At 47.5% G+C, this 21,090-nt stretch overlaps 1 protein-coding gene across 1 annotated transcript in view; it reads right to left on the bottom strand.

The window, feature by feature from the left end:
* Positions 1-21,090, bottom strand: part of ptprk (protein tyrosine phosphatase receptor type K) — a 67,819-nt gene that overhangs the window by 23,676 nt on the left and 23,053 nt on the right. The window contains 8 exon segments of the mRNA XM_067241144.1: positions 3,202-3,402; positions 3,405-3,494; positions 6,939-6,990; positions 6,993-7,118; positions 7,510-7,624; positions 8,617-8,702; positions 15,345-15,617; positions 20,393-20,514. Coding sequence (XP_067097245.1) covers positions 3,202-3,402; positions 3,405-3,494; positions 6,939-6,990; positions 6,993-7,118; positions 7,510-7,624; positions 8,617-8,702; positions 15,345-15,617; positions 20,393-20,514 — 1,065 coding nt within the window.

The following is a 21,090-nucleotide window of genomic DNA, read 5'->3' as shown; positions in this document are numbered from 1 at the left end:
AGCTGCCACCCCCCCCCCCCCCCCCCCCCCCCCCCCCCCACATCCCAACTCCCAGGCTTCAGACAGGCTTGGCTGAGAGGGGGAATCTATAATGTGACTGAGCCATCTGTTACTTAGAGCACGCAAACAAGACCAGTGTTTGGATCCTCCACACTCACAACGCGGTTGTTCACTTACACAAGTAAGAAATGCCTCCTGCGCGTGGTGAACTTAATTAAAGTCCTCAATTTTCCATCTCAGGCTGTCGATTTAGGGAGAACATTTTTTCCTCGAAAACCGTTCCACATGCACGGCTTTGTACCCTGCTTGAATGAAACTGCTGGGGTTCAAAGTCCAGCTAGGCAGAAATATGTTTTTTAACAGCAGATTTGAATCCATCGTTTTGGGTTTCGATGTGGGTGTGTGGCTCCTCTGGAGAGTAAGGGACCTGCTCTGAGGGAATATCATGCAGGATACCATCCCCTTCTCCTACCAATTTATTTGATGAAATGTTCATCACAGAACATGAGGGGTGTTACTGAAGACCGAGGAGGAGGGTAGGAGGAGAGGAAGGGGAGAAGGGAAGAAGAAGGGGTGTGTTACCACGGTGAGGTTGGGTTACTAAGGGTTAGTTTATTATGGGCTGGAGCATGTGCTAACAGAGGCATCAGCACCAAGACCAGGCCTCTGCTCCCAGGAGGAGGGTGGGGGCATGGGGTGGCAAACTCAACACTCCATCTATTCATCCACCTCCATCCCTCGCTCTTCTGGTTCCTCCCTCCCTGGCTCGCCCTCTCTTCCCTCCCACTGAAACCCTGGACTGAAGGGGCTGGGGAGGGGTGGTTTGGGCGACAAAGTGGTGAGTCCCTCACTGACTGCCCTGAGGATAGGAAAGCCATCTAGCGCCTCTCTCTCTGTCTCTCTCCCCAAGCTTCCGTCCCCGTGCCACTATGACTGTCATCTGTGTTACTGAGCCGGCAAACTCATTTGGCAGTCAGAATGCTTCCTTTTTCTTTACTAAAACATCTAAATATCTCATAGCAGTGTAACTGATATTAATAAGACTCAATACCACTCAGAATAAAATATTTGGTTCACTGAGGACCAAGACTCTGCCAGTCCGTCACACTGGGAGATTAAATCCAGTGCACCTCATAACTGCTGCCATCGATAGCTACAACAATGAACAATTACCAGCCAATATATTTATCATCTTCACACTCTTGTATGTGTATCTCCCTCCAACTCCCTCACCCCCCTTCTTTGTCTATTTTTCTCCTCCACCCGCACCCCCCTCCTTCCCTCCCTCCCTCCCTCCCTCTCTATACCATGGTGATGGCAGGGCAGATTCAGTGTGAGGGTATTCAGATCAATGGTTGTAATGAAATCCCCCTTTAGTGAATGGGCCAGTTTAACAGCAGCTGATAACCATGATAATATTCAATGCTTTATACCTGTGGGTGTGTGGGTGTGTGTTTTTTACTTTATACGAGTGTGTACCCAGAACGAAAGGGAACTCAGCCATGTGTTAAAGAAACTAATTTCTATGGCTTGGAGGGCCTCTGAAATGAACGCAGTCAAATAATGACTGTTAAAATGAGCTTCTTAATAGTGTTTCTGCACTGGCAGTTCAATATGCCAGGAGGGAGGGAGGGGGGGGCACTAGAACCATGCTTCTCTCTCTGCCACAGAACCCTTCTTGTAGAATCCTATACCTCAACCCTTCTAGAATCATCGAACCCAATTAGAGAACCCTATTTACGACACATTGTCATACACACACTGTATGACAAAAAACTTTCCAATAGAGTACTCGATGGTTCTATGGACTGTCACTTCCTAACTAACCGGATTCCTATTCCCCCTGAGCTACACTGGTGTTCCCCTGGCTCAACTGCCGACCTAAATATATGATAATACCCCTTTACCTGCACTAATAACCCCCCACACACGCAATGAAATCCGTTCTAGCAAGTGAGAGTTCTTGTGTATGTGTGTGTGTGTGTGAAAGAGAGAGAGAGAGACAGAGAGAGAGACATAGAGACAGAGAGAGAGAAACAGAGCGATAGAGAGAAAGTCATTTCTACATGGCCCTCTAAGCCATGGCTTCCATTCCAGAGGAAGGCTCCAGACAGCTCATTCAGTGTTACAGCACGGAGCCATGATCAATAGACTCTCCTGCAGGAGCATGCTGACATTTGTACAAAATAAATTACACAGAGAGCATAGAGAGCACACGCACAAATATACATATAAATACAATACTGGTTCCCTGGAGAGTAGCCTACAGCTCTCTTATAATGCCTGTTTGTGTGTGTGTGTGTGTGTGTGTGTGTGTAGTGTGTCATAATGCCTGCTCCCTCAAACCACAGAACCACGGTGCTCCAGATTGTGAATGTTAACGTCAACTTTCCAACTCTTCATCCTCCATCCCCCAAGCCTCCCTCCTCCTCATCCCTCTACCTCTCCCTTCGTTCTCATATCCCCATCTCGCTCCACTGTCTCTCATCTCTCCATATCTATCAGTTCTTGTATCTCTCTCCATCCTCATCTCTCCCTACTCATCTCTCCACCTCTCTCTCTCTTCACCTCTCAATTTCTCTCCCTCCTCATCTCTGCCTCTTTCTCTCCGTCCTCATCTCTCCATCTCTGTCTCCGTGCTTCTACATATGAGTTCTGAATCTCTCCCCGCCTCGCTAGTCCAGGCGCCATGGCAACCTCCTGGAGTCAAGATCTAGCCTAGCATCCCATAAATGAATGAGACTCCAGTCCTGGGTGAGCCCTTAAAGACCCCCAGAACACACACACACGTGTACTCACACACACACACACACACACACACACACAAACAAACACATAGATATAAACAGAGGCACACACACAGACATACACAAATACAACAGACAAATACATACCACTTAATTTCCTGAGAAAACAACATGAGAGGAGCAAGTGTGTCTGTAATAGCCTTGGGCCACCATTTGTATGCTAATGAGACACAGCAGCCCATCACACAACAGGTTCTACTGAGAACACGCAGGAGAAGAGAAGGAGGTGAGGAGAGGAGGGAGTGGAGGTGAGGAAAGGAGGGTGAGGAGAGGAGAGAGAGGAGGAGGGTGAGGACAGGAGAAGAAAGTCAGGGGTGGAGAGGGGGATGAGAAGGAGAGTTGAGAGGTCTGGATGAAAGGACAAGAGACAGTGTGTGAGCCATGTTCTGCTCACCTGCACACTTGGTCCTGGTGATAAGGGGGGGCCCAGGCATGCCGGTGCCCCCTTCTTTGGGTCGGGTCAGCAGAACCCTGATCTCATACTCTGTGTCTGGGTCCAGGTGCCACAGTTTGTAATTGGGGAGTTTGACAGCGTGTGTCTCTGTCCAGCTCCCTGACGTCATCCTGTACTGCACCTCTTTCAAGATGATTGGTCGTCGCCAAAGATAGAGTTGGCGTTGAGCTGGATCAGCAGGTAAGTGGGGCCGACGCCTAGCAACTGGGGTGGGGCTATGGGCCGCGGGGGCTCTGGTAGGAAGAAAAAACAGGACACAAAAGGATGAACCTGAGCTGTGATTGGTGGAAATACAGGAAGCGGTTTAGACCAACACTGTCACACACATGCACGCACGCACATATACAAACACTTCAGCGTAAGACTGCTGGCCTCACTTATTTAGTGACCATAGCTCATAATCTATCGAGATGAACAGACAGGTTTTTCTGAGTATGGACACGTTCCTTTTAGTCTGTTGAGTGGTTTGTTTTCCTGCCTAGTTATCTCTCATATTCAGGTACCTGAAATACTTTGTTCTCATTGGTGCATACTGATGATCCAATTCTCCTCCACAAATTACATTGCAGATCTTTGTGTGTGGACTTGGACATTTTCCTTTATATTACTTAATACAAGTGTGTGTGTGTGATTATTAGTTTTTGTGTATGTGCATGTTTGTATGTGTGTGTGGTGTGTGCATGAGTGTGTGTGTGCGTGCGTGAGAAGTCAAGGTTTATTGATTTTAAAGCGACCACCTAAAATGGAGCAAGCAGGAGCATCTTTGCAATTTATTTTCAAACACAATTAATTAGGTGTTGGTGCTGTTGGTAGGGGAAGTCATTTTGAAGAGAACAGAGTCCATCAGCGGAGGAAACGGTGGAGGAGAGGAGGGGGAGAGAGAGGGAGAATAGAGGGAGAGAGAGACAGAGAGAGAGAGAGAATAGAGGGAGAGAGAATAATGGGAGAGAGGCAGAGGGGGCCATTAAGATGCAGTCAGGCAGCATCCTATCTAATGTGAGGCTGTGCCTGCAGGCCACAATCACTCTGACTTCATTAAGACGTTAGGAGAGAAAACATCAACAGAACCCAGCAGGTCAGGATTGACGCTGGTACTGCTACACTACACTAAAACACTACAATACTACAGTACACAATAACACAAAACTCTATACTACACTGCAACATTTAAAGATTACACTATTTCTCAAATACAGTTTATATAAATGTACTACACTTAGAAAAACAAAGATACAATTATTTGCATATTGCTAGACCCAGAGAGACAGTACAGTATATACACCTAAAAACACATGTGCATGCGACACACACACACAGGACGCGCACAAACATGCACACTCATACCCTCGAGACATTCACAGTCAGTTTCTGACAGAATTTAACTCCTTCTAAAAACACTTGAAAATGAAAAGTTCAAAACAGTTCTCTTGTGGTTTAAATCAACCTAGTTTTACATTTCTGTAGTCTCAGAGCTAGTGTGTGTCCTGCAAGTGTCTTGCAGTTTGCGTGTGTGTGTGTGTGTTGACAATGTGTCTCGATTTTAGGTGTGTGTGTGTTTTCCTGGCATCATTACCAGGCCTCATCAGGTGGGGCTTGGCAGACAGGGAAGTCGGAGGTTGTCACACAGGAAGCGTTGTTCCCAGGGATGAGCTGGCGGCATGGTTTCATCTACGCTTAAAAAAGAAATCTCCCAGAACCCTGCTCTGCTGCTGACAGCCGTCTCCATACCCTCCAATCAGACTCTTGTTTATGGCACCATGGTGAGCACGCTCGCCGCGTGCATGCACACACACACACACACAAGTACAACACTGTTGTACTGAAACACACAAACACACACTAAAGGATTCAAATAGAATAAAAAGCCTTCAGGATGACACTTTAAAAAGGAAATGTTTCAACCTCTGTGAACAAGGGAGACTATGCAGAAAGATAGAATAAAATAGATCCAATAACACTGTAGATTAAATTATATACGAGATCCTTATCAAGCTATGGCTCGTCAATGGTGAAGAACAGGGTAATAAGAGAATGTTTCAAACCCATTATTAAATGGGATCTAAAGACAAAATCATTCGGAGGAAATTACAATTTCGAGACACTAACAGTAGTCCTTCAGTACAGGAACCAACTGTAATCCTCAAGTACGGACAATGCTCACCAGGCATGTTTGTTGTTAGTTTATGTTCACGTCAGCAATCTTGTCAATACAGTTTAGTTCCTACAAGAGACGTATGGGTGGGGAGGGAGGGGGTGGTGGAAAAGGGCAGGCAAGACGAAAGAGAGAGGTCACTGTGACGGAGGACAGCGGACGCACAGAAAGGGATGAAGAGGTAAAGGCGAAGGTGGAAGTAGGGCGGTGGAAGTAGGGCGGGGTAGAAAGAGGGATGAAGGAGGCAGGAAGGGGAACGAGGCGGAAACAGGAGTCATGGTGAAAGGAGGAGGGGAGAGGAAGGAAGGATGCAGGGGGGTGCGAGGGGCGGGAGGCGGGAGGTTCCCGGGGTGCTTAGCTGAGCGGCTGGTTAGTTCCTATCCTCGGGGCCGTCTCAGATCAATACCCCCCCCCCCCCCACACACACACACACACCCCACGCTGAGAGAATCTAACACTCCAACAGTTTCATTTGTTACTGAGAGAAGCACACCGCCGTCTGGGCGCGACTGTCACTGGCGGTTTGGCGGAGGAGCCGCTAATAAACTCCTGGCCTCAGGTCACTCTCCGGCGCGACGTGGTCATGCCAGCTCTTGTTACGCTGAGCCCGTATCGATGGCCCAGAAATATCCCGGAAGATCAGCGTCGAGCAGATATGCTGCTTTCAGGCGCCCTGTCATCGCGACATGCAAAACCGGACCTGGTATTGTAACAGGTGACACAACATGTAAACTACGACTTGGTTTGAAGAAGCTCTGCTCCTGTTCACACTACAACTAAAACTGCCGTGTTTAAGCATGAACAACAACTCCCATCAACAACCTATGTGAACTACTACGACTTACCAAAACTACAACTACAGTCCTCCCATCACAATACGATTCAGAATCCATATCAGAGCATAGGGATATATTGTTATAAACTGTGCGGACAGTCTGATGATACTAAAATGTAAGTTATGGTATGTTAGCTTTATAGGACACTAACCTGTTGGCCATATTAGCTACTTGGATTTTGCCTTGGTTGCATACTAACCTGTTATTGTGTATTAGCTTATTAGTGTTTGGCCTGTTAGCCTAGTAGACCCCTTTGCAGCATCAGCAGCATCCCTTTGGTAAGGCCAATCTGCATATTCATGTCCCAGGCCTCTGATTCATTTGAATAAACAGATGCTACTAGTGGTTCCCTACGCATGTTTATCTCCTGATCTCAGGGTAATGAATATTTAGATTTCCCTTGCGATGAAAGCGTCTGTGTCGTGGAGCTTGAGAACTCAGCTGCGTGTACACGTCAGTGTAAGGAGAACATGACAGGCTGTTGACATGCGGTGGATGTGCTAGTAGCTACAGACATAGATGTGTGGTTATACTGTACGTGTGCATATCACAGATGTTATGTATGTCAAGTGATGGTGTGTTGTATGAATGGCATGGTGTCATGAGTGGGTCATGTGTCAAGTGTCATGTGATGTCTGTGTTTGTGGGGGTGTGATATGGTTTTGATATAACCAAGGAGACACACACACCTCTGACAAGGAGCCCAGCAAAGTTGGACACGCCAGTAACCTCTTCCTGATTGGGGTGACACAGCGATAGAGGTCTTGATCCTGATTGGTGACTTCCTTGAGAATGAACGAGGCAGCGAATCGTCTTGTGGTTGATGTGTCTTGGTGTCTGGGGCCACTGGATATCCTCTCCATTCCTCGCTCTGAAGACGGACAACAACGCAAACATCAACAATAACATCAACAGTTCCCTCCATCTCTCTCAACATGTCTCTCTGCCGTCTCCCTTTTCTCCTCCTCCTTCTCCCTCCCCCCCACCCTCTTCCCTCTCCATCCCATCCACACCTACAGATCTTTCCTCCTTCCTCCCATAGTGCCCCCTCCTTCCAAGTTCCTCCCACCCTCCCTCTCCCCTTTTCATCCTCGCCTCCTCCCTCCCCTAGTCTTTTTACCTCCTTTTCATACCCTGGCCCCTGGCCCCCTGACCCTCCCCATCCATATCTTGCCTTTTCCCCTCCTTCCTGTCCCAGTAACCTCTATCCCCTTCTCTCCTCCCTCTCAGCCCTCCCTCCTCGACTCCCTCTGTGTTTACCTGCAGCCAGAGCTTGTTGTTGGTGGTGTCTCTGCCAGTAGCGATGCACTGGAAGGTGGCATTCTGGCCTGCGTTGACTTCCACGTCCCCCAGACGCAGGAAATGAGGTGATTTTCTACGGCAGGAAAACAGTTACAGCCGTCATAAACGTTGTCACGGCGACACGGTCAATATTGCCCTGCGGTCACCGGCAACCACTCCTAATGACCGCCTCTTAACTCATCTGTCAGAACGGCACACGTGGAGGCTGGGGTTACCACACACACACACACACACACACACACTCACACACACACACACACCACACACACACACACACTCACACACACACACACACACACACACAGATAATCTTTTCCTCGGTTCTGCCACAATGTGCAGTTACAAACACTGTACTTAACATAAATTATGCATGTTTGTGTTTTTTTTTTTACTTTGAGGAAGAAACTCTGTAGCCTGTAGTTGTTTTGGTTTCATTAGTGATTGCGAGTTTAATTGTCTTCTATAATCCAGACACCAATTGAAATACCAGTCAGTGAGCTGCAGGGTTAGTCCGCACATTAGCCTGAGTAGCACAGAGAAGCGTATTACAGCAAACTGATTAGGTAGCACTGAGCTTATCAATGCAGCACATTACTAGAACATAGAACATTCTATAGAACAAACAATTCCCAAAACATAGAAATACTAACGGAAAATCTTCCTAGAGTTAAAACTATTTCACAAAGCATAGCATTCATACTGTAGATATGTCTGGAGTTCTGAACATATTGTCTGCTTTATTAATGGGTTCATTTGCTGCTCACTGAAACTCTGCTACTGTCTTATCTACCTCCTGCATTACCTCTCCCCTCGTTCTCCATTACTCACCTCTCATCCACTCTCTCCTCCAATACTCAATTCTCATCCACTTCTCTACGCTCTTTCCTTTCCTCTTTCTACCTTCCTCTCCTTCCTCCACCTGTCCTCGAGTCATACATCCCATGCCCAGGTCCCGAAGTACTAACTAACCCGTAGTTAGCTGTTGCTCATGCCTAACTAATTGACTGTGTAGTGGGTGTTGCAGACGTCATCCGCAGGTGTGGTAGGGTTGTTAGTGCAGAAGACTCACCACAGGGATAGCTAAGGACCTGAATGTCATCAACTGCTATGAAGCCAGCCTTGCCGTCAGACACCTCCGCCTCGAAGATGACCTGGGACGAGAGGATGAGAAGAGCAGATTATCAATACAGTGTGAAATGTCTTTAATGCATCATTTTGATCGTGTGTATGTGTGTGCAACGTGTACATGTGTGTACCCACACACACACACCACACAACACAAACACACTCAGCCAGCTGGCATCAGTTGAACCTTTAGGACCTGTAGTCTGACTGCTCAGAGAGGCCCATCAGTCTTTACTGGGGTCTGAAGTGGCCAATTTTAGGAGGCAGTATATGGGAGCTGTGAAATTACTGTTTCCTGTTGAGTCCAGAATGTTGTTCTCCCCCCCCCCTCCTACCTCACTGGGCTGCCAACACAAAGAGGAGAGGTTTGAATATGTGTGTGTGTGTGTGTGTGTTTGTGTGGAGGGGCAGGGAGGGGGGGGGGTGGGCATTCATGTAATGACAGCAGGCCACCTGCTGTGCCTCCATCATGGACCTTGTCTCTCCATTCCTGTCCTCAGCCCGCTGTTCTAGAACCTGGATTTACAGCCACCTCAGAGAACAGCGAACACTCACAACACTGCAGAAAACCCTTCCTGTTTTTAGAGCTCACAAGTGCTAAGTACTACATATGGGCTCAAATTTGAACAAAGGGTTGAAGAACATTCAAACCTGTTTGCTTCCAGGACGGTTAACTCTGCCTCTGAACTCAGCAAACCCAGGGACATGCTGACACATGTTTATGTTAGGGACCAGGACTATTTGTAGCACTCTTCACTTATGTGCATTACAATATCTGTTTAGGAACCATTTAACATATAAAGGCTGTAAGGCTGTGCTTGATTAAATACACTATGCTAAGTTGTGTCTGTCTGTCTGTCTGTCTGTCTGTCTATCCTCTCTCTGGCAGTCTTCATGTGCAGATGTTTTGTATTGCCCCTGTTGCTGCTGGATTGCGTGATAACTATGAAAGTATATAGCATGTGTTTGTGTCTACATGGACAAGCATGCATCCAAGGTTACCCTGTCTGCCCAGGCATATTAATCAGAGACCTTAACCAGCCCTTTAACTCAAGCACGCCTTAGAAGAAAACACCCAGTCAGAGACTTAAGCAAACAAACAAGATAACAAAATACACACACACACACACGTCTGCTAGAGAAGGGGAATATTTACTTCTCTCTCATCTCTTCACCTGTCAGAGACGGAGAGGCAGATGAGGAAGCACCCCCCCACCCTCCTCTCCTCCACCCTCCACCCTTCCATCTCATTCTCCCATCTTTCCCTCTCTCTCTTTTCCATCTCCCTCTCATCATTTCTCGCCCCTCAGTCAACCTCACCCCACCCAAAAACACACACACACCCGCCCCCTTCCCCCTCCACACACACACACACACACACTTCTCTAGCCCCCCGCCCCCTTACACACACACCTGTCTTTCACCCATTTCTATTCCCCATCATCATCTTCTCTCCAGACGTATACCCTCTCCTCCCTCCTTCGCCCCTCTCCCGCCCCATCTCCTCATTATGCTGCTGCTTGGTGCTCTCTGGATAAACACTGTCAGAAACAGACCTATATTGATACATATTTGAGAAGGGAGGAAGAGGGAGAAAGAGAGAGTACATGAAAAGGAAAGTCTGAGAGATAGAGAGAGAGAAATATAAAGAGAAATATAAAGAGCAAGAGAGAGCACAAGAGGAGAGAGATATAGAGAGAAAGCAGAGGAATAGATTGAGAAGGTAAGGAGAAGAGAGAAGGTTTTATATTTCCCTGGGAGCAGCCAGCTCGCGTCATTCATCATTCCTGGAGGGAAATATGCTGTGAAATGTTTGCCTTTAAAGAAAGATGCGTCCATATCTCCTGGCTGCCAGCCTGTGAAGGCTGTCGGAAAGGAGGATCCATTACTACCCATCTATCCTTCACCAACCCCCCCCCCCCCACCCCCACCTCCGCCCCCCCTCACTACCCATCCCTCAGATTCCGACTCTTCGTTCCAATCAATCATGGCCCACCGTTGCCTCGCTGAGGGGCGCGTGGCGCTTGCCTTGGGCGTCTTGATCGCCATTAGCGGCCAATCAGCTGCTCATTACCATGACGCTGCACAGATCCTGGGTAATGGAGTCTGCGATGAGAAGTGACGCTTCATCACTACTTCCTGGTCCAGTTTCATATCAGCGAGTAACCAATGCAAAGGAAGCTCCCTGATGAACCTTAAAAGTATGAAGATACTCAACAATATCCTGCCCTAACTCTACTCTGTCCTCTCCTCTGTCCTCAGCTAACATTGTGTTTCTCTAGGCCTGGAAACACAACCTACAGAACAGAATCCCGTTAAAGACCCGGGATGCTTCCCTCATCAATAAGACCGAGGATCCATAGTGTATTTTAGATACAGTAATGATCTCTACAGACTCTCGTTAACACTGATTACATTACCTACATGGATTTCCTGCCCGGTGCTGCTTTGTGAGAGAATACTATGATGGAACACTGGAGCACTAGACCGGCTCAGTCAGCATCCTACAGGAGGGTCACACACAAACACACACACACACACAGCGATATACGCGCACGCATATACACACAGAGATGGTGCACACACACAGAGATGAGCACACACACGTATGCCCGCACACACTCACACTGTCAGGGCAGCCAGCAGGCACCAACACGCAGTGACTCACACTCTGACGCTCATGGAAGTCCTCACTTGTCACTCCATTAATTAAAACTTTCATGTGGCAGCACCCACGCACCCACAAAAACTCAAGCAACCCCCCCCCCCCACACGCACACACAACACTTACACACAGAACTTGCTTTGAGAAGTTTGCTGGTCTGAACTGCGATAGTTTTAGCAGGCTTGGTCATACCCAGACAGCAACTCGGGTGCTGAGCAGAACAGAAGCAGGTCCAAACCACACACACACACACACACACACACAGAGACCAGCATACAGACAAACACAAATACAAACAGTCTAGCCCTCAAATTCTCCACAATCTGAATGGAAATACTTCTTCACATAGCCAACACACAGTTCTGCCTCCTGTGGTGTTTCATGGCACACCAAATGGAATTCACATTGAACTTTCCTCCAGAAACCCACTTCTCTACACGTCATCACCCATTCCTGTAGATACGTTTGATCACACACACACTTAAAACATTAATCTCTTAACACATACACGGACACAGACGCACACACATCCCAACGACAGACAGCCAGCAATCAGAAAGCTTCGAGCTTGGACGTGTTTACACACGTTGTCTGCAGGTGTCAACCCTGTGTATCCAGTTGGTAACATCATTAGTCACAGGTGACACGCACACCTGTGTCTAACGCAAAGAGCCAGTCAAAAGGGACGAGAGAAAGACAGAAACAGTTAGAGAGAGAGAGAGAGAGACAGAGATAGAGAGAGAGTAAGAGAGAGAGAGAGAGAGAGGAGAGTAGAGAGAGAGAGAGAGAGAGAGAGAGAGGAGAGAGAGAGAGAGAGAGAGAGAGAGAGTGAGAGAGAGAGAGAGAGAGAGAGAGAGAGAGAGAGAGAGAGAGAGAGAGAGAGAGAAAGAGAGATAGAGAGATAGAGAGAGAGAGAAACAGAGAGATAGAGAGAGAGATAGAGAGAGAGAGAGAGAGAGAGAGAGAGAGAGAGAGAGAGAGAGAGAGAGAAAGAGAGTGGGGAGGCATGCTGTTACAGGCCTGCTAGCATCATGAGTCTCCCTGGGGATATCAGAGGGTATTAATTAGAAAGTGTCTCTCTCCCAAACGACACCTTATCCCATGGGTGAGACCCCTTATTTAGAAGCTAGTCTGCCCAGGCTTGCCGCTCTCTCTCTCACCTACACACACGCACATACACACCATCACTAACACAACGTTTTCTCTGGTATGAAACAAAGACATGCAATTACCAGTTGTGACCAACAGGGACAACATATTATCCAACATATCACACTCACACGCTCTCCTCGACATGTCAAGGTAGTTCTGTCACTATAGAACATGGTCAGAATAGAGTCCTGAATCGAGTACACACTCCAATCTTTAGGTGTCAACCATGTATATTCGATAACACACATACACACACACCCCACTAATGTACCGAGCTAATCTTAGAGAAGGGGACAATAGGCACATTTGAATCCTGTGATGGTAGACCCTGTATTAGAACCCTGCCTTTTCAATAGAAAATACAGCCACAGAACAGTCTTTAGAACGTACAGACACAGAACATCTAATAGAACGTGAACACCAGACGTAGAGTGATACCACACTGAGACACAGAACACCATAGTGCATCAGTTACTATATCAGCTAGTTGATATTCTGTCTCAGTCAGACGTGACTTGCGTTGACCACAAAGCTGGAGAAACGCAGCCTCTCCAATTAGTTGCATGTCAGGCCGTGGTGTTCATTAGAGAGAGACACACACTTACACACAGATATGCATGCGCACCCACACACACACACACACAATCACACATCGACTGGCACTTACACATGCGCACAGTGGATAGCACAGAAGAGTGCACACACACACGCGTACACACTGGCAGTAAAATGCTAATGAATCAAACTAATACTGTGTTGGCAGGACTAGAAAGACGAGCTCAGTGAATCAAATCCCACAGACAGATAAATAAACTATCTGAGAGATAGAAGAAAGGAGGGATGAGGAGAGAGAGATATTGAAAGAGTGTAGGAAAACATCAGACAAGGTAGAGAGAGAGAAATAGAGAGAGTGTACTTCAGAGAGAGAGAGAGAGATAGAGAGAGGGAGATAGTGTATTTCAGACAGTAAGGGAGGAGAGTGCTAACTTGCTAGGTAGACAGGGTCATTAGATAATCACAAAGTATCTGGCATGAAGAACAGAGCAGCTTCTCTAACAAGCAGTGTCTTTGCTCACCAGTCCTACAATGTCTCTGCTCCGCACACAGATAACAAGCAAGCATCTGAACACCTGGAGGTCTCTGCTCCGCACACAGCTATCAGGCTAGCATCGAAAACACCTGGACATCTATTACACACAACAGCTAACAGCCTACTCTGCACACCAGGAAAAACATTAAAACAGGACTGACATGCATAAACAACAACCAAACAAACAAGGAGGCTTTTCGGAACATCCCCAGGATATCATATCTCATCATCTTCTTCCTAGACTGGAACAGACAGTACATATCTGACAGTTCTATCTACATCGGACCTGTCATACTGTCGCTCTGAAGAAGAGGAGACAGAGAGAAGGGGGGGTGGCAGGAAGGATGGAAAAGAAATGAAGGAGAAAGGGAAGGAGAGAGGGAGAGAATCAGAGGTAAAAGAGGGAAGGAGCAAGTGACATAGGTAAAAATACAAAGAAGGATAGAAAGGAGAGATGATCTTTGAGAGGCCTTTAGGCAGGAGGTCAGGTTGTCAAGTAGGCTGTACATGTTCTAGCCTGATAGATATCCTGCTGGGGCCCTCCGTAGAGCTTGCTCACACACACAGGCACACACACTTGTCCCCTACATACACACTCACAGTGTGTGTCAGTTCCCCCTACTGAGACTCACTCCACACATATAACTGTCTCTGCTGCTGCTGACTTCGGACCTGGAGCTCAGAGAAAGTGTGTGTTTATGTGTGTGTGTGAAGGTGACAGAGAGAGAAAGAGAGAGAGATAAAGAGATAAAGTGAGAGAGTGAATGAGAGAGAGAGAGAGAGAGAGAGAGAGAGAGAGAGAGAGAGAGAGAGAGAGAGAGAGAGAGAGAGAGAGAGAGAGAGAGAGGAGAGAGAGAGAGAGAGAGAGAGAGAGAGAGAGAGAGAGAGAGAGAGAGAGAGAGAGAGAGAGAAGAATGCCATCTCAAAGATCTATAAGAGACTAATTTCCCCTCCCTGTGTTAATACACAGATGTCAGTTTGACAGGTTGCAGTTGACAGTTCTAGTTCCACAGGTCCACTAATGTGATCTTGATTGAGGAGGAGAACCCAACATAAAACCTTTGTCAAGTAAATCATGTGCCCTTCTAAAATTCCAAACCACAACCACCACCAGTGAAGTGATGTCTGTTACCCCATTAGAACAAGCTCTGTTTAAACCATGTCAGTCTGACCAGGGGAAAGAGCTATGTATATATAGCAGATCTGTTAACTGGTAGGTGGTGTGGTATCTAGATTCGTGGAGTCTGGGGGACTGTTATGATCGACTGTTTATTAGATCAGTCCTGAGCTGAGACAGTACCCCCTTCTACCCAGCCGGTGAAGCCAGGAATGTTGCGCCTTTATGCCGCCTCGCAGATCTGTATAAAAGGTATGGGAATGGGACATCATTGCTGTATCGGCAATAAATTGGTAGCTGCGGAGGCAGTCACTGAGCCGAATCGATGTCTGTGTAAAAGGGACAACCGGCAACGACGCACATCTGATTCCGGAAGGCTGGCATGCTATTTAAAAGAACACACGGGGCGGCTTTATGCCGGCTTTGTTTGGTTCAGTGTAAACAAGCACCGCCGTCGGTCTGCCAAACAATGACGGGTCTTCTTTACAGCCATATTGTGGGATCTCTGAGTAAAAAGGACAACTGAAGCATCTGGAAGTGTTCTTGAGTTTGAGTCTGGGTGTGCGTCCACACTTATGCGTGTGTGTGTGTGTGTGTGAGAGTGTGTGTGTGTGTGTGTTTGTGGCTATCTCGTCCACCCCTACCTGGTACTCGTTGGGCCAGAAGGTGGAGACAGCGAGTTCAGCGCGGAGCCAGTCCTTGCCGGTGTAGGAGGTGACGTTCCAGATGGGGTTGGCCACCGGGCCCTTGTTGACCTTCACCAGGATGTTGAGGGTCCCGGGGGCCGAGCCGTCGGGGCTGTACAGCAGGTAGTTGAAGTCGATGCAGTGGGTGTCGTTCTCCTTCATGACGGGCAGCTGGAAGCGAGCCTTCTCGCCTGCATCGTGCTGAGAGGAGTCCACCATCATGGTAGGAGCCTAGGGTGTGTGTGTGTGTGGGGGGGGGGCGGGGGGCAGAGGGATAGGTAGAAGAAGGCGAGAGAGAGGTTAACAAGGTCATGGGTGGTGGTTGGTGGTCACCAGTTGAGCCCAGGACAGAGCTGCAGAATTCAGAGTGGCATGGGTGCCTACACAGAGGCTTGGCACAGTTTCTTTTGGGGTTTTAAAGCAGAAAGAGAAGAGAAAGAAAAACCTTCCCAAATAACAAGAGCCCCACTCCCCCCCTCCTCTCCATTCCTCCTCAACCCCCCCCCCCCCCTCCCCTCGCTCCCCTTCCAGCTCTCTCTGACAGTTCCAAGCAGTGTGTTTCTCATCAATGTACAAAATAAACATGAGGCTTTAAACTCCCCCCTCCCCCTTCTCTCTCTTCCCCCTCCCTCTTTCTCTCCATCTCTCTCATGCGTTACTTCTTTATGAGAAGGAGATCATTATGCTGGCAGACAGCAAAAACAATGGGAAAGCAGAGAGAGAGAGAGAGAGAGAGAGAGAGAGAGAGAGAGAGAGAGAGAGAGACAGAGAGAGAGAGAGAGAGAGAGAGAGAGAGAGAGAGAGAGAGAGAAGAGAGAGAGAGAGAGAGAGAGAGAGAGAGAGAGAGAGAGAGGAAAGACGAGGAACTAAAGAGAGGAAGAAATAACATCAGCCAAATTCAGTTGGCAGTATGTTACATACCTCTATTATATTATGTATTTCACTTCCCCACAAAACCACATACAGAGGACTTCCAAAGTTTAACAAAGAATTAGACATTTCCAATGCTGAAGTCCTTAGTCTTATTTATTAAATATGCAAATGTGACCACATCCAGGAGTCAGATTAACTTCTGCAAAAGATTAACTCTGTGTCCCTCCTCGACCCCAGGCATGGGTCAGAGGTCAGGGGCCATTTGACAGGACCAGGTGGTGAAGTACTTGATCAAATAACTAAGCCTTTCGCTGATTGGTCCGCATTGAAACCATGGCCACTTTATGTACATGCAATGGACCAATCATCATCCAGCCTGTAAGAGACCCATGAGCCAGACTCTCGTTGAAACATGATATGCAGAAAGCTGCAGAAAAACACATAAATGGTTCTGGTCTGGTATAGCCATCAGCAGTGATCTCACAGCCAGCAGTCCTCTCAGGTTACAAGACAGCTGACTCTCGCAACAATGGAGAACTCTCCGAATGACTAAATACCAGAACAAACTACAACAGCCCAGCATTAAAAACCACTGGCAGACCACAAGAAATATCAACAAAACTAAGACCAAGACTTGTCCGAAACAAGACAACATTCTACATCCACAAACAGGTCTCTGTAATGTCTGTTCAAGAACATCAATCACACACTTTTACTTTATGTTTTATGTCAACAGAAAAAAAATCTCCAGGACGTTTTTTTCTTGTACCAGATTTCTATACTACCAGTGCAGATTCAGAAGGAACTGTAAGAGGAACCAATCCACTGAATGTAGAAAAGACCATAGACACTAGTCTACATCCTGTATAATGAAGACTTCTAGCGCTAACCATGCAGAAAGCCATATTCAACAAAGTACATATTTGGAAAAACATACAAGAGTAACATTAAACAGGCCTGGGGCGTGCCTGCATGTTAGCATGTACCAACATGTTCCAGGATTAGGTGTAAACTAAGAGTTAACAAGACTGGGAAGCATCCCTTAGTGTGCGCAGAGTCAGACTGGCTGGACTTGCTCATCAGTCACTCAGCTCACATCCAGATGTTTGACTGGAGAGCTGGTGATTACAACCAGATGTGGAGCAGCAGAGAAACTGGAAAGCTGCTTGGAAGAACTGAACACAGAAGATGTCTCTCATAGCCCTGCCTATTTAGCAGGACTATGAGACACCAGCCTGGTCTACTAACATCTAGCAGGACCATCAGGCACCAGCCTGGTCTACTAACATCTAGCAGGACCACCAGGCACCAGCCAGGTCTACTAACATCTAGCAGGACCACCAGGCACCAGCCAGGTCTACTAACATCTAGCAGGACCACCAGGCACCAGCCTGGTCTACTAACATCTAGCAGGACCACTAGGCACCTGCCAGGTCTACTAACATCTAGCAGGACCACTAGGCACCAGCCAGGTCTACTAACATCTAGCAGGACCACTAGGCACCAGCCTGGTCTACTAACATCTAGCAGGACCACTAGGCACCTGCCAGGTCTACTAACATCTAGCAGGACCACCAGGCACCAGCCAGGTCTACTAACATCTAGCAGGACCACTAGGCACCAGCCTGGTCTACTAACATCTAGCAGGACCACCAGGCACCAGCCTGGTCTACTAACATCTAGCAGGACCACCAGGCACCAGCCTGGTCTACTAACATCTAGCAGGACCACTAGGCACCAGCCTGGTCTACTAACATCTACCAGGACCATCAGGCACCAACCAGGTCTACTAATGTCATCCACGATTACACTACTAACTTCCTTGGAAAATCGAAGGGCAAATAGTGTAAAGGTGTTTAAATCCATTGAATTTGGTGCTTAGTTGACTTTGTATGGGGAGAGGTGGGTGAGGAAAGAGATAGAGAAGGAAGATAGGTAGGAAAAGTGAGAGAGACAATGAGAGAAAGAGAAAAGAGAGAAAGAGAGAATAAGAGAGCACCACTTGCTCAGCTGCCCCATACTTCCACCCAACCATCCACACACTTATATGTACACACACACCTATTCCTCCACCTCCTCCCACCCTGTATCCAACCTTGCCCTATCACTCTCTCTCCTTCTGTCACACACACACGCACGCGCACACACACACACACACAGGCTCTTACAAATAGTCGTTGCACACATACACACACACACACAAAAGACACTGACACACAACCTCCATCAAAAGCCAATTTCCGGCGCTAAGTGGGCCATTGTTGGCCTGGCAGTGTTGTTGATGTGGCTGTTTCTGTTCCAACTGTACCGCCTGTTTCTCTCTGTGCACTTCTGTTTTCCTATTGCCTTTTCTGCTGAGAATAGGGTTTTACAGAGAGGCTTATAGGTTTTGTTCGGAGAGGTAAAGAATGATATGCTTTGTTTCAAAGAGAATTGTGCACAGAGCATGGACAATACTGAACAACAAATAGACCATATGTACTGAATTGTACACAAATAAACTAGATTACTTAACCAAACAAAATGGCTGCTATACGAGGAATGTCAGTCTATAAGATGGCTACCATTTCAGGGATGCCACTACATAAGATGGCTGTTAGAGGCTGGTTGACAAGATGGCTTCCATAATATGGGGAATGTTGGTCTACAAGATGTTGTGTGTTGTAAGATGTGTCACTCTGTAAGATAGCTGTCAGAAACCCAGACCAAGGCTGCCATCATACAAGATGGCTGTCCCCTCTGCTGGTATGAGCTGCCAGTTAACAGTCACCAGGGCTACTTCTGTCCTGTCTGATCCTACTGACAGTCTGTTGCTACCCACTGAGCCCAGCACACACACACACACACACACACAATCTACACCATGCCAGTTTCAGCCTTCCATAAGCACTGGTAAACAACAGTTTATCTGGGAGGTGTGTTGTGTGTGTGTGTGTGTGTCTGTGTGTGTTGGGGAGAGGGGGGACGACGACACCACTTTTGTAGTAGTTTAGACTAAACCTTTCCAAAATGTCACTCAAGCTGGGTTGTCGTAGCGATAAGAATGGGAGGAAAATTACAGTGGTTATCTTGCTGTGACAACACCATTGATACTCTGTGATATGTCTGCCTTTTATCCACCTCTCCTCTCCTCCACTCTCTTCATCCTCCTCCTCCACATATTCCCCTCCTCCTCCTCCTCCTCCTCCTCTCGTCATACCTAACCATCTATCCACCACTATTTCCTCTCCTCCTTCAAGCGACCTCCACTCCGCTAAGATAAAGCAGTGGGCTGGACTGGGCTGGGCTGAAGAATGCCTCACGTTACTGGGCAGTGAGATCTGCAGCAAACTTATTACTAAATACCACAACACAGCTGGGAGAAGGAAAGAACTGAGAACATAAACATTCCTAGTGACGGGCCCTCAAGTGTCCGTCCACCCTATCCTTCCCTTAAATGATCTGTGTCTGGCACTCGTCCTCTTAACGAGCCCTTGTCTAATGACCTTCGTCGTCTCTTCTTGATTAATATCCTAATGTCTTATTAATTGGCAGATTTAACTGGAAGTGAAGGCTTTTAATTTCCTTTTCTCATCACAGCGTGTGGAAACAAGTGATTAAACTTGCAGATGGAGGAGAAGCAGGATGAGGAAGGCTGGGGAGCAGGGGGTTCTGTCCTAACACTCTGCCCAGCCTCCTCTGATTTCTACAGGCACTTCACAGTGTAGAACATAGAACACTGGGTTCTCCTCCAGTGCAACATTCCTTCTTGCTACCCCTGGGGTATCCCTGACCTGACAGGACTGGGAGGGCCTCAGCTGTGTGGACACACAAGCACCTGACCAATCATGTGGGACCACCTGGAGGGTGTGCTAAGGAAACATGAGTCACGGCTCATGCTGTACCTCTGAGCCAATCAAATGACCTGTCCTTCTAGATCTGGGCCAATCCTCGGTGAGCTGGCCAGCTGCAGGGCTGGTTGTGAGGAGCTGGGAGGGGTGGTGCCTCTCAAAGTGCTAATTATTGTCTGGCCTACGGATCACAAAGGGTTGACCAGGATATAGGAGGCTGTGGATGTGGACCTGTTCCCATGACGGCCAGCAGGCTGCCGTGAACGCAGGACAGGATAGAGGGACCCGTTATTGACCTCTCACCTTGGGCAGGTCAGATGACAAGTAGGGCACTTCTTGTGCACTGACGTGCGTCCAATCAAAATCGTCGTAGGGGTCCTGTTGGTAGTCGCACTGGGCAGGACTGTCATCGAACGTGCAGCCACCTAAAGAGAACAAAAGGAGAATTGGTTGATAAAATAGTTAACCAACAACTGGTTGACTAACAACTAATTCATCATCAAGTTAACTAATGTTTCGTCTCCTTTGATGACAACTGTAATTGTGTGGGACAAGGGACAAACAACTGGTTAAACATGTGCCTATAACCCTTGATTATGTTGGAGGAAAGCGTAAATTCTTACGCAACCAAGAAATCACAACAACACAGGTTCATCTTTCAACACCACTGTATGGGTTTTCAACCTGTGTGAAAAGCAGTAATCATTTCTTACATCTTACATGCATTTCATTGTGGAGGAAAAAAAACCTTGAAAAAGCCCAAGGTGGAGTAGAATTCCAATATTGTTCGGAATGAATGTATATTGACTAGTTTCTATTGAAAATCTCTTGAAAACTCTCTCTCTCCCTCTCTCTCCCCCCCCCCCCCCTCCTCCTCAGCATCTGTCCCTGTCCGTCTCAAGAAAAATGAGTCACAGCTCACGCTGTACCTCTGAGCCAATCATATGACCCGGTCATCCTAGCCTTGGGCCAATCATCTGTGAGCTGGCAGGCTGCAGGGC

Source organism: Osmerus mordax, chromosome 8, assembly GCF_038355195.1.
Source record: "Osmerus mordax isolate fOsmMor3 chromosome 8, fOsmMor3.pri, whole genome shotgun sequence".
Lineage (NCBI taxonomy): Eukaryota > Metazoa > Chordata > Actinopteri > Osmeriformes > Osmeridae > Osmerus > Osmerus mordax.
The sequence above is the reverse complement of the archived record's forward strand: the minus strand, read 5'-3'. Positions and strand labels throughout refer to the sequence as shown.